Genomic DNA, 27,409 nt, shown 5'->3' with positions numbered 1-27,409 from the left:
GAATGATTTGTTCCAGCTAAGTTGTCAAATTTCCAAGTTTTAAGCAGAATTAAATCATTTTATTGCAGTTTTACAGTAGTGAATGACTAAAAAAGTAACAGTATTGGGTCCAGAAAGTGTAAAATTGATAAACATACAATGTTGTCAGTCAAAAGTGAGGTGGAGAAACAGATTTAAATTCATGTAGGTTAGATGTCTTCCTTGGTTCATAAGGTTCTATTTTCATGGCTTCAAGTTGTAAACACTTCACTTAAAGGTAAGTAATTAGGTGATCAGCCATTGTCCATGAAGGACCATAGGCATCTCTCTCCATTACAGACAGACCGACGGTTTTAGCTGCATGAATACCGCTGAGGGTAAGGCAAAGAGGCACATTTTCATGACTGACCACACCTAAATATTTGTTCAGAAAACAATCAGAATTTTAAAGGACTGTCCCTTTCTTTGGTTTGAACAGGGAATAAAAAAAATTCAGATGAGAAGACAGCAGCATCATCAGTTGCTTCAGGTTCACAGTTACACGGTTTTGTAACTGTGTTTACTGTGTGTGTTTCATTCCTTCCCACTACTTAGTGTCCTTTCTGTTTTCTCAATGACATCAGCAGCCTTATTGTTGAGCTCTCTGCATTCCTTCAAAATATCTGTGTATTAAAAATAAGTATCAGTCAGAATCATTAGTATTTAACAACATAACTGCAGTTTTAAAGTGTCAGAATTACATTTAAAATAGAATCACCAAACTGTACACTCAGTCAAACAATAGGGGAAGAACCCTTACAATAAAACTTCTCAACAGCTTCATTAGACTGAGTTTTCTGTATTGGTTTGAGCTCCCAGTAATTGTCCTCAACCCATTTCTTGGGATCAGGTAGTTCACCAACAGGACCATTGCTGCACATTTCTGAAAATAAGAGCAAAATTGGATTTAAGTAGCACCTTTCACAACCTCACAATGTCCAAAACCACTGCATTGTCAAATTACTTTTGAAGGCTAATCATGGTTGTAATGTAGGAAACCCAGCAGCTAATATGCACATAGCCATCTGTCACCACAGCAATGTTGGTTGAGGGATTAATATTGGCAAAGGAGAACACCCCATACTCTTCTTCATAAAGTTCTATTTCTTCATATTCCATGACATTGAGCAATTTTTTTATATTTAGATAATTCTACATAATAGTTTTGGTGTGTCGAGAAAATGAAATCCTGTGATAATGTGGAGCTACACCACCAACTGCTGGTTACAACTTTCAATTACAGATGTTATCCCCCCACCAAGGACCAACTTTAGGAAATATCTATTGTACCAGATTGTATCAGCAATGTCAAATGCAAAACATTAGCAAAATTGATGACAACATCAAGTGTGGCTTACGGGCAGGAAATATGCTTACACACACTAAAGTGTTTAAGTGGGAAAACATTCCAGACTCTACACAAAAGAATAATCAAACACGACTTTCAATACAATGCTCGTCCATTTTATGTCCAAATATTTGCCACTTGCCTAGACGAAGTCAGTTTCAATAACACTCAAGAAACGTGACACACCCACGATAAAGCAGTTGCTTGATTGGCACCACATCCACTCCCTTCACCACTGATTGTTCAGTAGCAGCAGTGATGCATTGCAATGACTCACTAGAATTCCTTCACCATCCAAACCTATAATCCTTACCATCGAGAAGGACAAAGGCAGCAGACACGTGGGAACACCACCAAATGCAAGTTACTCTCCAAGTCACACACCATCCTGACCTGGAAATCTGTTATTTCTTCATTGTTGCTGGGTCAAAATCCTGGAACTTCCTTGCTGTCAGTACTGTGGGGGTTCAAACAGCACGTGGACTGCAGTGGTTCATGAAAGCAGCTTACCACCACCTTCTCAAGGGCAACTAGGTTCAGGCAGTAAATGCTGGACTAGGCAATGAGGCACATGTGATCAAACAAAAGAATCATAATCCAAATGGGAGAGGAGAGTAAGGGGAGAATGAGAAGGCCTGTCTAGTCTGTTTGGCTGGCAGCTCCAGCAGTCTCAATAGCATCAGGATGTGATAATGAGTTCTGCTGGGACTGGAAGCAGGCCCCAGGATGAAGATAGCCACACTGCCTGGATTTTGGACAGGAAAACCAGAGAGGGTTGTCGGGACATGGGGCTGACAAGATTTGGAGGCTATGTGTGGAGGAACAAAGTGTGGGTGGGTTTGGTGAAGGGTGGGAGGCTATACTTGGGGATGGTGGAGCTCTTTAATTCCTGGCCACCTGGGAGCTCCTGTCAACACTTTCATGAATAGAAATGGGTTTCCACTCAAATAATTGTGGGTTATATGTGACCACAGATATTCTGAAAATAGGTGGTGGTGTTGTGATAATGGACAGATAATCCTATGGTTTTGACTAATGCACTGACACTATCGGTTCAAATCCTGTCAAGGCAGCTGTTGGAACTTAAATTCAACTATGTAGAAGTCTTCACTATTAGTCTTTTTCTCTTTTTATTGGTTTGGAGCCGTGGGTTGAAGTTAAGAGTTAAATTTTGAATAGTAGCCTGTTTTAAAGATGAGACCAAAGACAAATGTTTGCTTTTGGGAATTAACCAGTAAGATAATACCAATCTTAGAAAGGCTGTAAGGAGAAACCTAGGAACTATAGACCAGTGAGTCTGACATCAGTGGTGGGTATGTTGTTGGAAGGGATTCTAAGGGACAGGATTTACATGCATTTGGAGAGTCAAGGATTGATTAGGGGTAGTTAACATGGCTTTGTGTGTGGGAAATTATGATTTCTTGATTGAGTTTTTTTAGGGATGTGACCAAAAAGATAGACAACGTTGTCTACATGGACTTTAGTAAAGCCTTCAATGTTCCACATCGTAGACTGGTTAGTAAAGTTAGATCAAGTAGCATTCAAGGAGAGCATGCCAATTGGATACAAAATTGGCTTGACGGTAGAGGGCGGTAATGGAGGCCTGTGACCAGTGATGTTCTGCAGGAATTGGTGCTGGGTCCACTGTTGTTTGTCATTTATATAAACAGTCTGGATGTAGATTTAGGAGGCATGGTTATTAAGTCTGGATGACACCAAAATTGGTGGTATAGTCGACAAGGAAGCAGGTTATCTAAGATTACAAAGGGATTGTGATCAATTGGGCCAATAGGTGGAGGAGTGGCAGATGGAGTTTAATTTGGATAAATGTGAGGTATTGTATTTTGGTAAAATGAAAAACTGCAGGACTTATACAGTTAATGAATCATAGAATCCCTACAGTGTGGAAATAGGCCCTTCGGCCCAACAAGTTCACACTGGCCCTCAGAGCATCCCATCCAGACCCATCCCCCTATAACCATATAAACTGATTAGCAGACAGGAAACAAACAACAGGAATAAATGGGTCTTCTTCTGAATAGCAGGGGTTCAACAGGATTGGTACTCGGTCCCTAGCTATTTACAATACATATGAAATGACTAAGATGAGGAAACTAAACGTAATATCTCAAAATTTGCAGATGGCACAAAGCTGGGTGGAAGGGTGAGCTGTGAGGAGAATGCAGAGATGTTGTAGTTGGGGCCCTGGGTAGTGTTGTTGAACAAAGAGACCTAGGCGTTCAGGTACATAGTCCTTTGAAAGTTGCCTTCATTGCTCAGACCATTGAGTATAGGAGTGGGACATCATGTTGAAGTTGTACAGGATGTTGGTGAGGCCACTTTTGGAGAATTGTGTACAGTTCTAGTTGCTCACTACAGGAAAGATATAATTAAATTGGAAATGGCTCGGAAAAGATTTACAAGGATGTTTCCAGGACTGGAGGCTTTGAGTTAAAAGGCTGCGATTGTTTTCACTGGAACATAGGCGGTTGAAGGGTGTCCGTATAGGGGTTTTTAAATCATGAGGGGCAAAGATAAGGTGAATAGCAAAGGTCTTTTACCTAGGATAGGAGAGTTCAAAACTAGAGGGCATATTTTTAAGGTGAGAGGAGAAAGATTTAAGAAGGGACCTAAAGGCAACCTTTTCACACAGAGGGTTGTTCATATGTGGAATTAGCTGCCAGACGAAGTGGTAGGTGCAGGTATATTACAACATTTAAGACATTTGGACTGGTACATGAATAGGAGAGTTTTAGTGAGATATGGGCCAAATGCAGGCAAGTGGAACTAGTTTTAGTTTGGAAAACTTGGTCAGCATGGACAAATTGGACTGAAGGGTCTGTTTCCATGCTGAATGACTCTATGACACTAACTTAATTACTGATCTAAGGATACTGTAGACAAATCAGCACTGAGCCGTCAATTAAGGAAGGACCAATGCTAAACCCTAGACAACCACAGAATTTTGATTGAAAGCATCAGAAACCGATTCTGACTGGGTTTTGGCATGGGAGTGATTTTTGAAGGCTTCTGAAAACTGCTATTGTGTTTTGTTCTCTCTCTTGTTTTTTTATCCAGTTATCGAATTGTTGAATGTTCTAGGAAAAGCATTCCAGTCTGTAAGAAATAAGTAAATATTTCTAGGAATCTGCTGAAACTGTTTGCATTAACCAGCGACTTCAGAATTCAAACAAGATGTACAATTCTACCTGCCTGTGAACAAACCATTTTCTAAGGACTTCATGAAGGCCTGGTATCCATCATTGGAAACTGTTTACTGAACTGGCAGAGTATTTTCTTTGTAATTTATCCCTTAACTGTACCTGCCTGTCTGTGTGAGAGCAGGGATTATGATCAATTGATTGCTTATCTGTGTTTGGTACAGTTACATAAACAAAAATTAACATTTTATTGTTAAAGTTATAAACTTGGTGTCCAAGGTCTATTATTCATAAAGTCTGGTTAGGAACAATGGGGCAATTTGGAGGTTTTAATTTCACGGTATTGTGAATCCAATGATAGTGAGGCTGATTTGGTTTAAGGGAAAGAAGTCCTTACCTGGTCTGGCCTACATATGACTCCAGACACACACCAATGTGGTTGACTCTTAACCTCCTTCTGAAATGGCCCTAGAAAGCCAAGCAGTTGGCATCTTGCCAGTGATGCCATCAGCAGTCAACAATGTTTGTTAGTTAAAGGAAAACCAAAATAAAATCCTTCCACACTGCTGGACAGTGGGCTGAATGGCTTTGTGTTCTGCTGTAGGGTTGTCCTAAGAATGCCTCCAGTCATTACGTGATTTACATTTTTCCCTTCTATGACACTAGTAAAAGTACATGAGACAGCACCTTCCTTTAGATATTATACAGAGAACTGAAGCAACAAAACCTGTCAGAGAGCAGGAAAAATAAATGCTACACCAGAGGTCAACAATTCTACATAAAGGATTGCGTTTCTATAAACTGTTTGCTGCCTGTGTTTCTTTTCTCTTCATGAGTATGGCATTTCTTCAGAAGCTGGAAGGTCTAAGGGGATTCCTCTAAGCACTCAAGACACACCATTACACTGCATATGGTACACCACATCTCATCTGAGTTTACATTTGAATCATTTACATGGTTGGAAAATGGGGCAGGCTGCAATACAGACCCATTATTCTGCTTTTGATATCCCAACACATGCTGTGGTGGGGATGCAATGCAAAACACAAGCTGCAATATCTCCTCAAAGGCAGAGCCTTTTAAATTAGTTATTTATTAAATTTCCTACATTTAAAATATAAAATATAAAATAAAATATAAAAATATAAAATAAAACATTTAAAATATGATAAAATATATACGCATCTATGTACATTTATCATATCCTCAAAAATCAAATCCGTATTTTCTGTGGTACATATGTGTGACTTATTCAGGGTGCCCAAAGACACACTACGGAACCTCACAGTTTTCTTGTAATTGTCTGCCTTCCAGCCAGGGGTCTGCTACTTCTTGATTACTCACCAAGATGTTCAGTCACATAACAAAGAAAATTCTAAATTAGAAGGTTGGTGTATATAGTTCCAGAGAAAAAGGGATACCTTTAGTTTTTCCAAATCTGTACTTCTGTGAAGTGAGTTGATAATTTGTACACTATACATTTGAGTGATCTATTTCCTAACTTTCATTTTATAACTAAAACCAATCTTTGACATTTCCAATTAGTTCTCCTTGATTGCTCATTTCATAAATTTTAAAAGGCAGAAATCTTAATGTTAATGATTTAAATTTACTGAGTAATTGGACAATATCACACATTATTGGAACATCAGCAGAAACTGGTTCCATGGCATTCCTGCACTTCACATTTCTTCAGTACTGCATCTATACAGATACTTGTGTGTGTTTTGGTGCAGTCATGCTCCTGTTTTTTTTAAAACATTAGAATGAGTTGTCAACATGAAGGAGGATAAGCAACAACACAAGATAAAACTTGCTACAAATATGGTAGGGTTGAATGCACCTAGCTTTCAATAACAATTTTTAAAAAAAATTGCTTGTGGAGTGAGGATGTCCCTGGTTGGGGCAGCATTTGTTGCCCACCCCTAATTGCTCTTGAGAAGGTGGTGAGTTGTCTTCTTAAACCACTTCACCGCTTACAGAGTAAGGACATCCACAGCACAGGAAGGGTGGGAGTTCTAGGACGTTTATCCAGTAATGGTGAAGGAATGGCTGATACATTTCCAAGTCAGGATGATGTGTGGTTGGAGGGAAACTTGCAGTGGAGGCATTTCCATGCTTTTCGTCCTTATCAGTTGTAGAAATTGCCAGTTTAGAAAATACTATCGAAAGAGCCTTGCTGAGTCACTGTAGTGCATCTTGTAGATGGTACACACTGCTGCTACTGTGTAGGTGCTGGCAGAGTGAATATTGGAAAAGGTGGATAAGGTGTCAAACAAACTGTCTGCTTTGTCCTGGATGGTTTCAAGCTGCTTGAGTGCTGTTGAAGCTGTGATTATCCAGGCAAGCAGAGTATTCTGTAACACTCCTGACTTGTGTCTTGTAGATGGTGGACAGGCTTTGGGGAGAAGATTTGTCGTGGTGGTAGTGTCCCTACCCTGGACCTGGAGGCCTGAGTTCAAATCCCACCTCTCCAGAGGTAATAATATCTCTGAACTGGTTTATTAGAAAAATAGAAACAGAAATGCAACAGAACAAGTACGTCAACTTTAAAATAAGGCACAGGTACAGGAAGATAAAGAGTAGTACTGCTAAAAATAATGTAAAGTGTAATCAAACTATGGGAAGAAAACTCCTAAAAATAGATTCCGGTGTGAACAGGATCTGACTTAAGCATTTGAACTACAGAAAGTTACAAACAAATCACAAAATTTAGGGCTGAATGGTGACTTTCAGTGCTATATTGCTCTATAACAAGCCTCTCTGATATGAAACTGATTACATGCTATAAATGTTGAACACATTCCCTATAACACTTGCCTTGTCATACTTTATTAATAACACCTCCAGCACTTTATTATCAAACATTCCCAATGTTATTAAAAAGCCGGTTTACTAACGTGCCATGAGCAACACCTTAGAATATTGTTTATTAGACCTGTGGGAGATTAGGAAAAAAAAGTCAAAACATTGCTTGGAAAAATAATTAGACATAGTTGTTTAACCGTCAAAGGATTAAAACAAGGTTTGCTCAGCTGGCAGTGAGGTAACTTTAATCACAAAACAAAATCACACTCCTGAAAATATAGAAATAAAAATAGCAAGGTGCCAGAGGAATAAACTAGATCAGGACTACAATGGAAGAAACTTAATTAGAAGCACAGAATCAAAAAGCACTCAACTTAAAGAGTTCAGGTTCTGATTCACCATCAGCACTCACTTGGGTCGAAAGCAAAAACACACATTCATTTACAATCTTAGCAATATTACAACAAAAAGGCACTAAACCTTTTACAGAATCATCCATCTCTTTGCAGAGCTGGTACAAATCGCTACCCCTTCCTGATAGCCTCTCCCCTGCAAATAAAAACAGAGAAAAAAAACTACTTTTAAAGCCTCAAATGTCTCAATATTTTAATTCTTTAATTCAATTGAAAGAACAAAAAGAATCAAATTCATTCACTGCACAATTTGAATTATTTCACATCAATGATAGAAAATAGAAGCTGTGAATATTACCAGAACAAATGATAACTGTAATGGAACAGAGAGAAGATGTTTTACCAGAAACAGCTCTCCCGTCAACATGGAACTTTCCATTTTTTTTAAACTCTACTTCTGTGCAAGTACAATGATCACTCTTTAACTTTAAATATTCAATCAAAAGCAGTAGAGTGAGGTACAGAAGTGTCCGTCCCTGATGGAGATGTGTGTGTCCAAGAATTAGACTGATCCTAAAGAGTAGTCCATGGTAAGTCTGATGGTGGGATGAAACTTGTTGATATTGCTACGTAGTTGTTTCAGTGATTCCTCACTGTGAGTCCAAAGGTGGAAAACGTCATCAATGTATCGGGAGCATGACATTGGTTGGAGGTTCTGTGCAGCAAAGAAATCTTGTTCAAACCTGTGCATGAAGATCTTGGCATATTGGGAAGCAAATCTGGTCCCCATGGCTAGTAGGAACTGCAGATGCTGGTGAATCCGAGACAACAAGGTGCAGGGCTGGATGAACACAGCAGGTCAAGCAGCATCATAGGAGCAAGAGAGGCTGACGTTTCGGGCCTAGACCCTTCATCAGAAAAGGGGGAGGGGAAGGGGGTTCCGAAATAAATAGGGAGAGAGTGGGAGGCGGATAGAAGATGGATAGAGGAGAGGATAGGTGGAGAGGAAACAAACAGGTCGAAGAGGCGGGGATGGAGCCAGTAAAGGTGAGTGTAGGTGGGGAGTTAGGAAGGGGATAGGTCAGTCCAGGGAGGACGGACAGGTCAAGGGGGCGGGATGAGGTTAGTCGGTAGGAGATGGAGGTGCGGCTTGAGGTGGGAGGAGGGGATAGGTGGGAGGAAGAACAGGTTAGGGAGGCAGGGACGAGCTGGACTGGTTTTGGGATGCGGTAGGGGGAGGGGCCGTCCTCCCTGGACTGACCTATCCCCTCCCTAACTCCCCACCTACACTCACCTTTACTGGCCCCATCCCCACCTCTTCGACCTGTTTGTTTCCTCTCCACCTATCCTCTCCTCTATCCATCTTCTATCCGCCTCCCACTCTCTCCCTATTTATTTCGGAACCTCCTTCCCCTCCCCCTTTTCTGATGAAGGGTCTAGGCCCGAAACGTCAGCCTCTCTGCTCCTATGATGCTGCTTGACCTGCTGTGTTCATCCAGCCCTGCACCTTGTTGTCTTGGTCCCCATGGCTAATCCTTGTGTCTGGATGAAGAATTGGTTGTCGAAGTGAAGACATTGTGGTCGAGGATGAAGCAGATGAGTTGTAGGATGGCGTCTGGAGATTAGCAGTTGGTGGTATTGAGTAGTGAGGCTGTTGCGGTGATGCCATCGTCGTGGGGGAAGCTGGTGTAGAGTGTTGAAACACCCATTGTGACGAGGAATGTTCCTCGTTTGACTGATCCATGGGTGCTGAGTTTCTTTAAGAAATCTGTAGTGTCGCAACAGAAGCTGGGGGTTCCTTGTACAATGGGTTATAAAATACTCTCGACATAGCCAGAGAGGTTCTCACACAGGGTCCCATTGCCTAATATGATGGGACGTCCAGGTGCGTCGACTTTGTGTATCTTTGGAAGGCAGTAGAAGTCTCCTGGGGGATGTACGGGGATGAGAGCGCGTAGGGAAATTCCGAAGGACTGGATCAAAAGTCTTGACCAGTCTGTTCAGTTGACAGGTGTGTTCTTTGGTCGGATCAGCAGGTAGTTGTCTGTAGTGTTCCTGGTTGTTCAGCTTTTGAAGCAGCCATGCAGTAGTCAGTTCTATTCTGTATGACGATAGTTCCTCCTTTGTCTGCTGGTTTAATGACAATATTGCGATTGGCCTTGAGAACACAGATGGCGTAGCGCTGTATCTGGGTACTACCTTATGCTTGCTTGAGGTGCTACCTTATGATTGCGGCTGATGAATCACAGATCGTAGAATTATCATCAAGAATCCCTACAGTGTGGAAACAGGCCCTTCGGCCCAACAAGTCCACACCGACCCTCAGAGCATCCCACCAAGACCCATCCCCCTACACACCCCCCTAAACTACAGATCCCTGAACACTACGGGCAATTTAGCATGGCTAATCCACCTAACCTGCACATCTTTGGACTGTGGGCGGAAACCGGAGCACCCGGAGGAAACCCACACAGACACGATGAGAACGTGCAAACTCCACACAGACAGTTGCCCGAGGGTAGAATTGAACCCAGCTCCCTGGCGCTGTGAGGCAGCAGTGCTAACCACTGTGCCACCATGCTGCCCCAAGGGGGAATCTGGTGTTCACGTATTCTCTGATGGCTTGAGCATACCTGTCAAGCCCCAACTCCTTCTTTCCCCACTCCCCCGTGGATCTCTCTGTCAACTGATCTGGTTTGTTGGTTGGCTTATTGGGCTCACTGCTGACATCTTGGAAGAATTCCCCAGAGTCTCATTCATCTAATGAATGCCTCTGTGTCTGCTGCGAGACCAATGGGGTCCATTTTGGTGGTGGGGCAGAAATTGAGTCCTCGGCTGAGAACTTCGATCTTATCCAGTTGAAGGGTGTGGTCAGACAAGCTGACGATGGATTTTCCCGTGGTGATACTGCTTTCAACTGTGGTACTTGTGGAGACTTCGTTATTGCTGGTGGTGATGCCAAGTTTCTCCCGTTTCTTGTTCTTGGTGTGCGTGTAGGTGGTGTAGTTCCGTTGCCTCATCTGCTTGGCAGTGTCTCGTAACTGTACTGCTGTATCTTGAACGCAAGCTGAGAATGTGGCTTCTATCTCGATTTCAAGGTTACAGTGCTTGCTGTAGAGTTGGTGTACGAGATGATTGAGGAGTTTGCAAAAGGTTATTGGAATCTTCTCCTTGTCAAACTTGGTTGATCACCACAAGGAACAGACAGAGTCAATCTTGTAGTCACAAAAAGGCTGATTTGGGAGAGAAAAGAGTTGCCTATGGACATTTCGCGTGTTTAAATTTTAACAACAATCTAATCCATGTTTCCGAATTCAAGCTTGTAGGTTGTTAATCCAGTACCACAGCTGCAACAGTATCTGTTTATCCGTAAGTATGTAAGAAATAGGAGCAGTAGGTCATTCAGCCCCTCAAGTCTGCCCTGGGATTCTATAAGATCATGGCTGAGCTGTCCCAGGCCTCAACTCCTCTTTTCTGCCAGGTTCTCAGAGCGCTCAAGTCCAAAAGAGGCCCAATGGAGGCCTAAGCATCGTGGAAATTAGTAAAGCTGCTGCATTGCAGTCCAAACTTAAAAACAAAACAAATTTGACTGTGTTGTAAACTCTAATACAGAAAGTTTACTCACCATCTAAGGATTTTATTTTCGGAAAGATTTCCAACATTGTATTGTGATACGCAGTGTTCATACAAACTGAAAAACAAGACTTCACCATCATATCTTACTGTAAAAACGATTGGCTTTGATGCAAAAACTTTTGCATTTGACTTGAGCATTTTACAGTGCCAACAAGGTGTTACCATGGAAGCAGAAATTATTCTACCTATAAAAACGTTTTAACTTCGCATATAAAATATATGCTGCATTACATTTGTACAGGCACCATTACACAGTGACTAAGTAGCTTTAAATGAGACACCCTTCCTTTAACCTTGCATCATTACTTGCAGCCAAGGTACCATAAATAATCGAAGGCTGAAGATTTATCTCCTGCCTCTCGACTGATGCAATTCTGCCACTTACACAGACGAAGAAACATATCAGGAAAGGAATTATCCAGATTTGTGTCCAATTATTTTATTGCTTTCAAAGATTAAAAGACTTTCATTTATCTTCAGTCTTCATGACCTCAGGATGTCAGAGTGTTCTACAGTTACTGAGGTACTTTCTGTTTTGAACTATTGTTACTGTGCAATGTTTGAAACTGTGGCAATCAATTAATGCACAGCAAGATCCCACAAATGCTAATGTGGTAATGACTAGTTAGTCTGTCTTAACGATGTTAGTTGAGGATAAATATAGGCTGCGATAACGTCCCTGCTCCTATTTAAGATAGTAGCGCCACAAGACCATTAATATGCACCCAATAAAGTAGGTAGGGCCTCGATTGAATATCACATCTGAAAGACTGAACCTCTAACAATGCAGCACTCCCTAAGCAATGCACTTGTTGGCCCAGGTTTTTGCCTGGAAAATCTATGATCTTCTGATTCAGAGGTAAAATTGACAGAAACTGAACTGTTATTCAGCGTAGAACAAGTTACCTGGATTACTAAAGTTGCAGACAGTGTCTTTCAATCGAATCGTCTCCAGATTCTTCAGCTCGGAGAGGGAAAGAAGACTATCGACACTACAAGACAGGTATTTAAAAGCAAGATTTTGCTTAACGTTGCAATACCTAAATGCAGCAACATTTGCTGAATATGGGAGTGTATAGAACACAATATAAACACTACATAAAAGGCAAAAAAAATCACACAATTACCTGCCAATTAGGTTTCCTGATAAATTGAGGTTTTGTAGGTTTTCACAGGAGCGTAGGGGATCTACGATAGCAAAATAAAGTGTCTTTTTAAACATCTCTCAAAAGTAGAGGTTAAAGAATGCCGATTTTTCACAGTGACTGATACTGCTCTTTCCAAACTGAAGGTGGCACCCATCACTACACACCCTGGTGGGGACCAGGGCATATGTGAGTTTGGGTATGTGAGTGAGTGCGAGAGAGAGGGGTGTGGGGTTGGGGGGGCGGGTGGGAAAGGCAGCCTGGAAAGTGTGGGAGGGGACAAAGATTAGTTGGGAGTGATTCAGAACACTTCAAAGTTGCGCACCTTTGTTACCAAACCCTGGATGGGAGCAGATCAGAACTCTCATGCATACGCTAGTCATGAAAACCTTTCTGGATTTATGTTCAGAGTAAATGACACTTATATGAGCAATTTATTTCTAATCTTAGGATTCCTTGTAGAATGATTACATTCCCAGCTCCAGAACCTTCAAACAGAGAGGGATTTTAATACAATCGGTGATCTGAAAATCCATAGCAGACCTTTCTTCAAGTATGAGGTATTAAATCTATTCATACCATTCAGGAGCAGAGTGCTCTATTTTAAAGAAAAAAGTCTATTACAGATGATCAATAGAGTGAACTGTGTAGATGCCCACAAAAAAAGACAACACTAAAATGGACCAACTGTGTTAAAGATTAAATCTTCTACAACACACAGGAGGCCATTTGGACTTTGTCGAGTCACACACGCCTTCTCTCAATCTCTTCTCAACTGGTTCCTCTACTTTGTGTGAATCAAACCTAATTTTTAATCTTGTAATACTATTTGATTCATCCATTCTGTTTCCTAAATTCTTTATCATGTAAATACACTTCAATTTATCTGACGCTTTGCCATCACCACCCATGCTTACCCCATCCAGCCCAGGAAGTTTAAGAATAACAGAGAATCTCCTTTCATCTTTGCCTCTTGGGCAAATGCTATCACGTAATGTTTGTGCTAGTTTAGCCTGTGACTAACTGACAGGAGTAGTTCCAATCTTGTCAGTACGTTCTACTACCTAACTGTAGCACACAATCTGATTATCTGCATCTTTGCAAATGCCATCCACTTTTACAGGTGATCTACCCTACTATGCAGTTTTGCAAGCGAGAGCATTATATATAGGAACAATAACCTTCAACTAATGGCAAAAAGTCACGATTGTGTACTAAAACAGTAAGTGCAGGTCTGGCAACGTCTGTGGAAGAAACACAGAGTTTATGTTTCAATTCCAACATGCCTCCTCTTTGGAGCTGGAGAAGGACTGAAGGTTCTGAAAAAACAATTCATATTGGACTCAAAACGTCAACTCTGTTTCACTCTACAGATGCTGCCAGACTTGTCATGTCTCTCCAGCACTTTCTATTTTAATTTCAATAATGAAGAGGATTGAAGGAGGCAGAGCAGTGATCTATATGGACTTCAGTAAGCCATTCAACAAGGTTCCCTATGGTAGACTGATTAGCAAGGTTAGATCGTATGCAATACAGGGAGAACTAGCCATTTGGATATAGAACTGGCTTGAAGGTAGAAGACAGAGGGTGGTGGTGGAGGATTGCTTTTCAGACTGGAGGCCTGTGACCAGCGACCAGCGGTGTGCCACAAGGATCGGTGCTGGGTCCACTGCTTTTCATCATTTATGTAAATGATTTGGATGTGAGCATAGGAGGCATGGTTAGTAAGTTTGCAGATGACACCATTGGTGGTGTAGTGGACAGTGAAAAAGGTTACCTCAGAGTTCAACAGGACCTTGAGCAGATGGGCCAATGGGCTGAGGAGTGGCAGATGCAGTTTAATTTAGATAAATGGCATAGGTTTAAGGTGAGAGGCGAAATATTTAAAAGGGACATAAGGGGGAACTTTTTCACAAAGAGGCTGGTGCGTGTATGGAATGAGCTGCTAGAGGAAGTGGTGGAGGCTGGTACAATTACATCATTTAAAAGGCATTTGAATTGGTATATGAATAGAAAGAGTTCAGAAGGATATGGCAAATGGGACTAGATTAATTTAGGATATCTGGTCAGCATGGAAGAGTTGGACTGAAGGGTCTGTTTCCAAGTTGTACAGCTCTATGACTCTATATTTCCATATCCACACTATTTTGCCTTTCTAGTCATCACGTTTGCGCGAAAATGTCTTGACATTAAAACTGCATGTTTCCCAGAAACTTACGCATCTCTATGACCAGGGCATCTGACATCGTAGTTATTCTTGAAAGTAGTACAATGCATCTTTCACATCAACCCAATCAGACAATGGGTGTAACATCTCATCATACAGACAGCATAGAGTCATAGAGCTGTACAGCATGGAAACAGACCCTTCGATCCGACTTGCCTATGCCAACCAGATATCCTAAATTAATCTAGTCCTATTTGCATCTTGAACTGGAGCATTACATCAGTAGTGCACTGGAGTTTCAAATGAACTCTCCCGGGGGCTCCTGCCACAATGCATAGTAAACGATTAAATGCTATTCAATAACTGCCACAACCTCTGCTAAGATACAAACTCCAAATAAAATCATAGAATCCCTACAGTGCAGAAGCGGGCTATTTGGCCCATCAAGCCCACGTGTACCTTGCGAAAAACATTCCATCCATACCCACCATACCCCCACCCTATCCCTGCATTTCCCATGGCTAATGCAGCTAGCCTGCAAATCCCTGGACACTATGGGCAATTTACCATAGCCAATCCACCTAATCTGCACATCTTTGGACTGTGGGAGGAAACCAGAGCACCTGGAGGAAATCCACGCAGATACAGGGAGAATGTGGAATCCACACAGTCACTCAAGGGTGAAATTGAACCCTGGTCCCTAGTGCTGTGAGGCAGCAGTGCTAACCACTCAGCCACCATGCTGCCCCCAATGAAGGGACCATTATTTTCCTGGCATCAGATTTCAATTTAATGCAATTAATTTTAATTTGAACTAGACTCAAATGTGTCAGCATAGGCATTAACTTGCACAAGACCCTGGGGGAGCCTGGCCGGGCCCAATCAAATATTGATTGGTAGGTTTCATTATTTTAACTTGGACTATAAATCCTGGCAATAATGTTTATAAGCTTGTTCACCCTCGTCAGCTGCAGCAGACATAAAACCCTTTCTTTTGCACATTCATTGTAACGTGTTGCATTGTCAAATTTATTTTAAAAAAGAAAAAACACACTACAAATGATGTGTTTTCACACTCAGTGAGAGGACAAACATCCCCGGCCTACACCAGACAGCTCCATTTATGTTTCAAATTGATGGACCACCTCCACGATGCTGCTTTTACTGCCATGTTATTCAAGTCATGCTTGCTACTGTTGGTGTGACAAAATGTCTGCTGCTTGCTCGGTAGGTTTACCAGCCAGATTCCAATGTAGCAGGACTGACTTATGAGGAGAGACTGAATAAGGTAGGACTATATTCACTGGAGTTTAGAAGAATGAGACAAGATCTCATAGATACCTAGAATAACAGGACTAGACAGGGTAAAAACAGGGAGGATCCCACAAAGCGTTCTTGGGTTGCTTGCTGATAGAGCCCTGAAGGTGGCAGGACAGGTTAACAGGGTTCTTAAGAGAGCACACACAGCACATTTGCCTTTATCAGTTGAGGCCAAGATTATAAGAGCAAAGAATTACGCTGGAGCTGTACAAAACGTTGATTAGGCAACAGCTGGCATACTGTGTGCATTTCTGTTCACCACACTATAGGAAGGATGTGATTGCACTGGGTAGGTGTGGAGGAGGGGTACTTTGGAGATTCTCCAGCATGTTACCTGGTATGGAACATTTTAGCTATGATGAGAGGCTGGATAAGCTGAGATAGAACATAGAACAGTAGAGCACAGTACAGGCCCTTCGGCCCACAATGTTGTGCTGAACTTTTACCCTAATCCTAAGGTCTGTCTAACCTCCACCCCTACCTTTTACTATCATCCATATGCCTATCTAATAGCTGCGTAAATGCCCCTAATGAGGCTGACTCCACTACTCTCTCCGGCAATGCATTCCACGCCCCTACCACTCTCTGAGTAAAGAACATACCTCTGACGTCTCCCCTATATCTACCTCCACTCACTTGAAAACTATACCCTCTAGTAATAGCTACCTCCACCCTAGGAAAAAGTCTCTGGCTGTCTACTCTACCTATACCTCTGATTGTTTTCTTCAGAGCAATGAAGGTTAAGGGGGAACTGATAAAGGTGTATAAGATTATGAGGGGCACGGGCAGGGTGAGTAGAAAGCAGCTGTTCCCTTAGTTGAAGGGTCAGTACTAACAGGGCACGCTTTTACAGTGCAAAGCAGGAGGTTTAGAGGAAAGTTTTCCACTGTCTGGGAGTGTAGTTGAGGCAGTCAACCTCACATTCTTTAAAAAGTACCTGGATAGGTACTTAAAAAGTACCTGTCCTGTATCATTCTATGAGTTCAGAACCAGGCATCGCAGTCTAATGATATGGAGTAGGGCATTTAAGACAAAGATGATGAGAAATTTCTTCATGTAGAAATGGTGAACTTGTGGAATTCTCTGCCACAGAAAGCTGTTGAGGCCAAAACGTTGAATGTTTTCAAGGAGTTAGATAACTTAGGGATAAAAGGATCAAAGGTTATGGGGAGAAAGCGGGAACAGGTGACTGAGTTGGATCATCAGCCATGATCATACTGAATGGCAGAGCAGGCTCAAAGAGCCAAATGGCCCACTCCTGTAACTTTTTCTATATTTCTATGCTTAAAAGGTATCCTCCTGCAAAGAAAGAAAACCCCTCTGCAAGAGGAATGTACATTCTTCTCAGGCGAACATTAAAATCCAGGCAAAATCTGTCCCTCAATCAACAGTAGTACTCATTGCACCACTGTTGTCTTTGGGAGCCCTCTGTGCATAAATTGGCTGATGTGTTTCCTAAATTATACTTTGGAGTTACTTCATTGGCAATGACATGCGTTAGAATGTACTCATGCTACGTGAGGCACAATATGAATGCAGGATCTACTAGCCTTCCAGGTACGGCAGTGTTTATAACTCCTTGATCTCTTAGTTGTTAGTCAAGGATACCCTCTTTCTGTTACAGAAACTGTGGGTGCAGAAGCCTTCAAATCACCACAAAACTATCATGCCAAAACCATTTGGACTTTTGTCAGTCATGACTCACAGGGTTGGTCTTTGCTACACATTATTTTCTTTCCATTTTGAATTGTTTCCTATTTGGACAAGCTGCTATGTAAATGTAGGTTGTTTCTTCCTCCTGTATCATATGCGAGCACCAGATAGGCAAAAGCAAGTATCAGGTTTCTTCTGAGTAGGAGCCCCCAGGCAAACCAAAGTGACTCAGTGTTCTGCTGAAGTCTTTATTCTGTATAAGTACATGTCTAATTAGGGTTCTTGTAAATCCCGCACCAACATGCAGTGCATTCAGCTAATGAGGAATGAGGTGCTGAAACCAGATTTTAGTAATTTAGAAACAATTCATTCATTTCTCTGATCACTGTTCAACTATGAAGACAAGACACAATCTGAAAAAACAAATCTCAATGAAAAGCCATCATATAGGCACACAATAACTGCAGGTTAGATTCTATATGGAAATACTTCCCTGCCACAATTTAGCATATGCTATATTCAACATTTTATTTGGTGTCATTAAGACTAGAATCATCTAGAACACAAGCTTTGGGGCTGCACTGAAGGCTCTGCAAACATACACACTGCATAATGTTTGTAGTAGTCCAGGAACATCTGAATTTTGATCCCTTATGTTTATACGGTCAATATCAGTCAGTATAGTACAGGGGCACTAAAATTAGTAGGAGGAGAAAGAAATAAAACAAAATTGGATAAGTCTTTCAATGAGCTAGTACAGGCACAGTAGGTTGAATGGACTCCCTCCATTTTGTATTATTCTACAAACATAGACTGGTACCTACCCTACAAAGTTGGCCTGTGAAATTGGTGAGCTCTCTGAAATAACCTGGAAACATCACACAAATATTATAGAATCATAGGACTGAGTAGCAGAAGTAAGCCATTCTGCCTTTCAAGCCTGCTCCACCATTCATGGTTGATCTTCATGTGGCCTCAGCTCCATAATTTGCCTATCTGGTGCTTGCATATGATACAGCAGGAACAAACAACCTGCATTTACATAGCAGCTTGTCCAAGTAGGAAACAATTCAAAATGGAAAGAAAATAACGTGTAGGAAAGACCAACCCTGACAGTCATGACTGACAATGAATTTCCATTAATAACAATACTCAATGGAAGTGAAGCAAGCAAATCCGATGTTGGAATTCACTAAAAGGTCAAGGCAGAGTGAATCAGTGAAGGAGCCTATGACGCTTTATAAATCATTAATTGCCTTTACAATACTTTAGTCGGGGTGGGAGCGAGTAGCTTAGTTCAGTTGACTGGATGACTGATTTGGGATGCAGAGTGACACCAACAGCATGGGTTCAATTGTGGCACTGGCTGTGGTGGCTGTGAAGGACTCTCCTTCCCAAACTCTTCCATTGCCCGAGGTATGGTAACCCTCAGGTTAAACCACCACCAGTCATCTCTCTGACAACTTTACCTCTACAATATGACACACAGTTCTGGCCATTCCAGTACTGCTGCTGTGAAATACTGAAAAGTGTAAACAGGTGAAGGCCTGTTAGAGCAGGAACATGACTGTTGTAACTTGGTCAGGGTTTCATGGCATTCATTAACATCTCAGATTCCAGAAACCATCCAGATATTGTTGATGATAACAAGCTATTCCACCTCTTTCAGCACTGTAGAAACAGAGGTCATGGCCTGTGATTGAAGACGGAAAATTCAAGACTAATCTGTGGAAACATTACTTCAATGAGAGAGTAATCAACCCTGAGGGAGATTATGGAAGAGATGATCTTGAAAGCTACCATGTGGTACCTGTCACCATGAATTTCAAGGAACGGATAATTTTAGATCTCATGCTTCCCAAAGTCCTCCCTCATTGCATGGGAGTATAGAACAGGGCAGCACAGGAACAGACCCTTCAGCTCACCTTGTCTGCGTCAACCATCGTGCCATTCTAAACTAATCCCATCTGCCTGCACATGGTCATTATTGTTCCATTCCCTGTCTGTCCATGTGTCTTTCCAAATGCCTCTTAAAGTTGTCCATTTAGTCCACTGTGTCTATACTAACTCATTTGAAACCTATCCAATTTTGTTTCTTTCTCAGTTCAGGCACTAATTATCATGTTGCTTTGTGTTGTATTGACTGACTAACTGTCTCAATATTTTCCTCTGCTCAAGTCTGTGTCTATTCATAGATACCAAGTGTTATATGTACTCAACAAATCCAATTTCATTGCATCATGCAACTAAGAAACAAGCTAGATTTAGGCTTTTCCTATGTTCCTATCCTATTGGTCTAATCATTACTCTTTATATCTACTAAGGCAGCAACCACTGTCACCAATCCATCTCACGTCTGTGTTTGAGGTTACATCAATTGGTATGGTGTCAGGTTTGCCATCTGTTACAATCACCAGCATTGTCCTAATCTATATCAAGGTCAACTGTCACAATGTCTTTAAAACAGATGTCTCAATATTGAACCCCTGCTGCTTCTTCAATATTTGAAATAGCTGTAGTTTCTAAAAAAAAAAATCACTCAATTAGAGATACGCACTGACAGTCTTCATTAACGTTCGGATTTCTGAATCACATCATTCCATATTCCACTCTATACTTTTGAATATCAAGGTCGCATTTTATGACTTGCCCTCCAGAGGCTTTCTTCCTCCTCCCCCATCCAATCACATCATTTCTTCTATTTCAGCTGTTCTTTCCGACAACATGAGCAGTATTCTTCTCCCCTCAAGAAGACTACAAGCCATCGTCGCTCATGTGATACACAGGTCAGATAATTAATAATTGCACATGATTCAGCGTTAAATAAACCTGTTGAAAAACATGCTTGCTGAGCATAGCATTCTGAAAATGACAGTCAAGTACTTCAAGAGGTAATAGCTCCAAAAGATAGCCAGGTTCCACAACTTATTAGAGAACGGTAGGTTGAAAAGTATTTTTACAGCTCACTCAGACTCACAAAGGAACTCACCTTCCTTGACCTTTATCTGACCCCTATATTGACATTTTGATGGCCTTAATTTCCTGTTACCCATTGCATAACATTTTATTAATCACACTGTGGAAGATGTTTGTGCTGGGACAGTTTTGAGCAAAAATGGTATCTTCTTGTCTCGAGAGGAATTTAAAGCATATGGGTATTCAACAAAATGGAGGTCAAAGATCACCTGTGCTATGGCCTACTCCTGCCCCTATTTGGCTTGGGAAGAAAAATTATGGTGACACTCCACTGCTGTACAGAGGGAGAGCTACACTGTTCATTTCTGGTAAGACATTACCCCGAAGCTTGCACAGATGAATGCAAATAATCCCACGGCACTATTTCAAAGAACAGTGGCGTGTTATTCCCAGTATCTGGCCAATATCTATTCCTCTATTGATATCACAAAAATAGATTATCAGCTCATTATTGGAAATTGCTGACTGAAAATTGGCTGTCGCCTTTCTTATATTGCAATAGCAATTACGCTTCAAAAGTACTTCATTGGCTGTGAAAGTTTCATATGACTGCAGGACAGGTAAACTGCTAAATAAATCTTACAAACAAGTCTGGCTAGCATCCCTTTGTCATCCTTCCCATTGGTGTTCAGGATTGTTCAGTGGCTACAGAGTTGCACAAATCATTAGGACATGCAAGGAGTTTGTCTTTTTGAGACAGAACTAAATAGACACACAGTCCTTGATTGTCAAGGGACCCAAAAGTACTCGGATGGAAAGTGAGGTTGAGGTTACAATCAGATCATCCATTAACCATCGGATTGATGCAGGCACAGGTTTGAGAAGCTGAATGACCTATTTCTAATGCATATGGTTGTGTTGCCTCTGTCTACAATTGTGGCAATCACTGAACAGATGTAACTTCCTGGTCCATGTAAAGCTTGTTACATTGTTGTTTGTGGATCAAGACAGCCAGCTTACCAACATTTGAGATCCGATTGGCTGACAGGTTGAGCACTGTCAGAATTTTCAGTGATGAGAGGGGAGAGAGGTTTGAGATGTCATTTCCTGACAAGTCCAGTCTTTCTACATTTATACAGTCTCCAATACACCCAAGATTGCTGATCCCTGCAGTGAACAAGACCAGAAATAATCATTCTTTTTTGCATTTATTCTTGGCAAATCTTTAAGTTGAAGAATATTCTTCCATTTTAACTAATTTTGTTTTTGCTTTTACTTTGTAAACTGTAGGATGGTCAATTGTTAGAAGTCATTTGGCAACAAAGTCCAGTCCTGTGCTAACGAAAGCGGTCAAAAAAGTTTAGTTTTATTTTATTCAGTATTGATTGCTTGTTTATAATAAAGAGCGGTTGAAAAGTGGGCCAGAGGAAATTAATTACATTGCACTTGACAGAGGTGGAACTGTGTTGAGGTTGCTGAATGACACAAGTTACTAATTTGTGGACTCAGGAGCACAGATGTACGACAAGCACTGATATGAGGAGCTAAGTGGCCACCTTCTGTGCTGAAATTACTACACTTCTCCCAGGAGACCTCAAAAGACAGTGGATCATCCGCAACACTTCAGAGCAACTGACTTTAAAGCACAGTGTGATTAGTTATACTTTCCCGCCAGGGAAATTTTATTTCCTTAATTCTTTGATGGGCTGTGGTTGTCCATTTGTCACCCATTTCTAATTACTTTTGAATTGAGCAGCTTGTTAGGCCATTGTGGAGGACAGTCAAGAGTCAACCACATTGCTGTCGTGTAGGCCAGAGTGGGTAAGGACAGTAGATTTCTTTCCCTAAAGGTCTTCAGTGGATTTGAAGACAATCAATTATTTTTATTCACCATTACTGATAACAGCTTTCAATTCCACCAATTAGTTCAATTATACCTCTCTGATGAGATTTGAACCCACGTGCACCACCCTTCCCAAGCATTAGCCTCAGCCTCTGGATAACCAGTCCAATAACATTACCACAGCTCTACTGTCTCCTCTGTTACACAACATACACAGCCAAGAAAAGAAAAGTAGGGGGAGGAGAGTGTAAAGGAGACCAGCGAAAGGGAGGAGAAAGTCAGAAGTCACACGACACCAGGTTATAGTCCAACAGGTTTATTTGAAATCACAAGCTTTCGGAATGCTGCCGAAATCATTAGCTGAAGTAAGGAGATGACACACAGGCGCAGAATTTATAACCAGAGATCAAAAAATCATACTAATGGTGTGAGTGGAGTGTCTCAAGATCTTGACACTTGCCAAGCTGTCAACTGGCTGAATAATAGGCCTCTGCAGGTGATCAAGAGTGTCAGGCAGTGAGAGTAAAGTGTTAACTGCTGAATGACAATTGAAGGGATGACCTATAGTCCAACCAATTAAGGCAAAGAGATAATTTCAAATAATTTTAGAAAAAGGGAGAGAGGGGAAGAAAAGCTGTGCTTTTCAAAAATAAGTGTATGAATGTAGAGAATATGGCAAGGAGGCAAGAGGCTGAGAGGGCAATTCCTGTTCCCGCATTGAAATGCTGCAAAGGAGAATTGAGCAGTTAATTAATATTACTTTAGCACAACATAGTATTTTAGTTATAGGTTTATATAAATTTAAATATTCACTATATTACCATTGATAATTTAGCTTATCCTCAGATTTACTCAGGCACATATTAAATCAGCAGCAAGAGAATATAGTAATGTCAGTTTTCTACTAAACTTAGATAAAGACCATATTTCCATGATTAACAACCTCATAATTACAGTGCTAATTAGAGACTTTTAGCTGAGGAGTTAAACCGAAGCCACATCTGCCAATTAGAAAGGATCATGTGGTACAATGCAAACTAAAGGGAAGGCTTTATGGTGTCCTGAACAAGATTTAGCCTCTACCATCATCTGCAAAGACACAAGTTATCTAGATGTTTATATCTGTTGGTTTTGGCTTTTTACTGGATGTAGATTTAGTTACTATTTTGTATACAAAACACTGTTGCACTTCAAAGTAGTCTATTGAACATAGAACATAGAACATAGAACATTACAGCGCAGTACAGGCCCTTCGGCCCTCGATGTTGCGCCGACCTGTGAAACCAATCTGAAGCCCATCTAACCTAAACTATTCCATTATCATCCATATGTTTATCCAATGACCATTTAAATGCCCTTAAAGTGGGCGAGTCTACGATTTTTGCAGGCAGGGCATTCCACACCCTTACTACTCTGAGTAAAGAACCTACCTCTGACATCTGTCTTATATCTATCACCCCTCAATTTAAAGCTATGTCCCCTCGTGCTAGCCATCACCATCCCAGGAAAAAGGCTCCCACTGTCCACCCTATCTAATCCTCTGATCATCTTGTATGTCTCTATCAAGTCACCTCTTAACCTTCTTCTCTCTAATGAAAACAGCCTCAAAACCCTCAGCCTTTCCTCATAAGACCTTCCCTCCATACCAAGCAACATCCTGGTAAATCTCCTCTGCACCCTTTCCAATGCTTCCACATCCTTCCTATAATGCGGTGACCAGAACTGTACGCAATACTCCAAGTGCGGCCGCACCAGAGTTTTGTACAGCTGCAACATGACCTCATGGCTCCGAAACGCAATCCCTCTACCAATAAAACCTAACATACTGTACGCCTTCTTAACAACGCTATCAACCTGGGTGGCAACTTTCAGTGATCTATGCACATGGACACCGAGATCTTTCTGCTCATCCACACTACCAAGAATCTTACCATTAGCCCAGTACTCTGTATTCCTGTTACTCCTTCCAAAGTGAATCACCTCACACTTTTCCACATTAAACTCCATTTGCCACCTCTCAGCCCAGCTCTGCAGCTTATCTATGTCCCTCTGTAACCTGCAACATCCTTCCGCACTATCCACAACTCCACCGACTTTGGTGTCATCCGCAAATTTACTAACCCATCCTTCTACGCCCTCATCCAGGTCATTTATAAAAATGACAAACAGCAGTGGCCCCAAAACAGATCCTTGAGGTACACCACTAGTAACTGAACTCCAGGATGAACATTTCCCATCAAGCACCACCCTCTGTCTTCTTACAGCTAGCCAATTTCTGATCCAAACCGCTAAATCACCCTCAATCCCATGCCTCCGTATTTTCTGCAATAGCCTACCATGGGGAACCTTATCAAACGCTTTACTGAAATTCAAATACACCACATCAACCGCTTTACCCTCATCCACCTGTTTGGTCACCTTCTCGAAGAACTCAATAAGGTTTGTGAGGCACGACCTACCCTTCACAAAACCGTGTTGACTATCCCTAATCAAATTATTCCTTTCTAGATGATTATAAATCCTATCTCTTATAATCCTTTCCAACACTTTACCCACAACCGAAGTAAGGCTCACTGGTCTATAATTACCAGGGTTGTCTCTACTCCCCTTCTTGAACAAGGGGACAACATTTGCTAGTCTCCAGTCTTCTGGCACTATTCCTGAAGACAATGACGACATAAAGATCAAAGCCAAAGGCTCTGCAATCTCCTCTCTAGCTTCCCAGAGAATCCTAGGATAAATCCCATCCGGCCCAGGGGACTTATCTATTTTCACACCTTCCAGAATTGCTAACACCTCCTCCTTATGAACCTCAATCCCATCTAGTCTAATAGACTGTATCTCAGTATTCTCCTCGACTACATTGTCTTTTTCCTGTGTGAATACTGACGAAAAATATTCATTTAGCACCTCTCCTATCTCTTCGGACTCCACGCACAACTTCCCACTACTGTCCTTGACCGGCCCCTGGTTATAAAGTTTTTTAATAAGTCACAAAAGTTCAAGGCACTCTAGTATATAACAGGAACACAGTTACAGAAATAAACAATATATTCATAGAATCCCTGCAGTGTAGAAACAGGCCCTTCGGCCCAACAAGTCCACACCAAACCTCAGAACATCCCACCCAGACCCATTCCCCTAATCTACACATCCCTGAACACTACAGGCAATTTAGTATGGCCAATCCACCCAGCCTGCACATCTTTGGACTGTTGGAGGAAACCGGAGCATGTGCAAACTCCACGCTGTCGTCCAAGGTTGGAATTGAACCCGGGTCCCTGGTGCTGTGAGGCAGCAGTGCTAACCACTGGACCACCGTGACTAGATATTAATGTTGTAATGAAAGTAACTTCACTGCATCAAATTAAACCAATGTGAATCTGATGCAAATGGATGCAACTGACACAAACTCTGTTGTCAGTTTGACAGAAATTCAGAATAATGGGTCATACTAATGTTCTAATTGCCCATCACTCACCAATATTCTTCAGCTTCAGGAAAAGAATTGACTCCAAATCAAATTGTCCAGTTCTGGATTTGAGCATCTGAACTGTGACTTTCACATTTTCATCACCTGGAAGAAAAAAGATACAGAAAAGGAACACTTGCTCAGTATTAGATCAAGAGGTAAAGGCAGTAATGTGTTAGGGTTGGGTGAGGGTGGTTTGTGTGGTAAAGTAATTGGGAGTGGAGGAGCAGGGGTCAAAATCAAGTGGGTGTGAGGAATATGAGTCTGGGTCAGGTGGATCAAAGAGGTATCAGAGTGAGGGGGATTTGGATTAGTGGGGGTAGTCAAGGTAACATAGTCAGAGGGAGGGATTTTATCAGGAGTGATGTGGCTGGTTGGAGGTCAGGATCAGATAGAAAATTGGTAACTATTAATGGGGGGAGGATGGGGCTTCATAGTTGGGATGTAGTTGAGGTTTAGGTGGTCAGAGATAGTTGGTGACTGGAAGGGTCAAGTGGCCTGATTGAGAAAGGGGTAGTTTTTCACAGTGGGGAGGGTCGAAGGATTAGGTTGCCAGAGTGGCCCGAGCAGGGAGGGTCAGTGGGGGCAGAAATGACCTGAGCGGGGAGGGTCAGGGGTCAGAGTGATCTGAGCGGGGAGCAGGTGGTCGGGTCAGTGGGGACTGGGTGGCCGGAGCGGGGAGGGTCACGGGTCGGGAGGCCGGAGGGGGGGCGAGTGGCCGGAGCGGAGAGGGTCAGGTTTTGGGTCCGAGTTTGAGCTTGTGTCTGGAGGACACTCACTCCCCTCTCCGTCTTTCACCTCCATCCCCGCTTGTCCCGGCCCCGGGGGATCCACTCCGTCACCGGGGTAACCAATCACTGGGGTAACCGATCCCGGGATTTCTGCCGTTAACCGACACCAGCCGCTACGTTGGTATCGTAAAGTAGGACTGCCCCTAAGAGGTTGCTAACCCTCCTGGCCTGAAGGCATGAACAAAAGAAGCAACAGGTTCTCCCTCCGGTGGGTGTTTAAAGACCTTTATTGATTGCTAAAGAAACTTGAAAACAGTAAAAACAAAGAGAGGTGGTTTTATAATTTATAAAGACGGGAGATCATGTGACTAACAAATCTCCTGGAATAGGTCCAACCAAATTTGGCAATCCTCCTGAGATAATTTAATCTGATTTTGTAATTAGTAACACTCTTAACATTCACTTACAGTATTTTGAGTAGAAACATATTTAAAATGTAAACCCATTTGGCCCATCAACCTTCAGTGCTGTTCGATTGATTGTTGTTGATCTCAGCCTTCACTTCCACTTTCCCTCCCCAAATCCCCCAATTCCCAATTGTCAGTCTATCTCACCCTTTCAACAATGGAGCAACCAGCCACAACCCTCGAAACAAGAGAATTCTAACGATTCACAATCCGTTTGAATGAAGAAATTTGTGCTTACATCAGCCCTGAATGATTGGACTCTTATCCTCAGACTGTGTCCAGTGTTCTGGATATCTTTTGTTAATATTCTCTCTCAGCGCTGATGATGTGTAAAATAATCTCCAAATACTGAGATTTAGGTTTAAAGTTTT

General features: G+C 41.8%; 1 protein-coding gene across 2 annotated transcripts; it reads right to left on the bottom strand.

The window, feature by feature from the left end:
- Positions 1 to 26,739, bottom strand: lrrc61 (leucine rich repeat containing 61). Of its 2 annotated transcripts, none has more exons than XM_048617253.1 (9): positions 26,639 to 26,739; positions 25,850 to 25,945; positions 21,546 to 21,692; positions 12,452 to 12,512; positions 12,231 to 12,316; positions 11,314 to 11,379; positions 7,816 to 7,884; positions 779 to 901; positions 1 to 641 (listed from the first exon to the last, which is right to left on the bottom strand). In XM_048617253.1, the coding sequence occupies exons 2-9, from the start codon at positions 25,914 to 25,916 to the stop codon at positions 553 to 555; spliced, it is 708 nt and encodes a 235-aa protein (XP_048473210.1). In that variant the 5' UTR covers positions 25,917 to 25,945; positions 26,639 to 26,739; the 3' UTR covers positions 1 to 552. The 2 variants fall into 2 exon arrangements, with proteins under 2 accessions (XP_048473210.1, XP_048473209.1); XM_048617252.1 differs by having other exon boundaries at positions 26,620 to 26,719.
- Positions 26,740 to 27,409: the final 670 nt, after the last annotated feature.

This window comes from Rhincodon typus, chromosome 36 (assembly GCF_021869965.1).
Source record: "Rhincodon typus isolate 14 chromosome 36, sRhiTyp1.1, whole genome shotgun sequence".
NCBI classification, from domain to species: domain Eukaryota; kingdom Metazoa; phylum Chordata; class Chondrichthyes; order Orectolobiformes; family Rhincodontidae; genus Rhincodon; species Rhincodon typus.
This window is presented reverse-complemented; position numbering and strand designations above follow the sequence as displayed.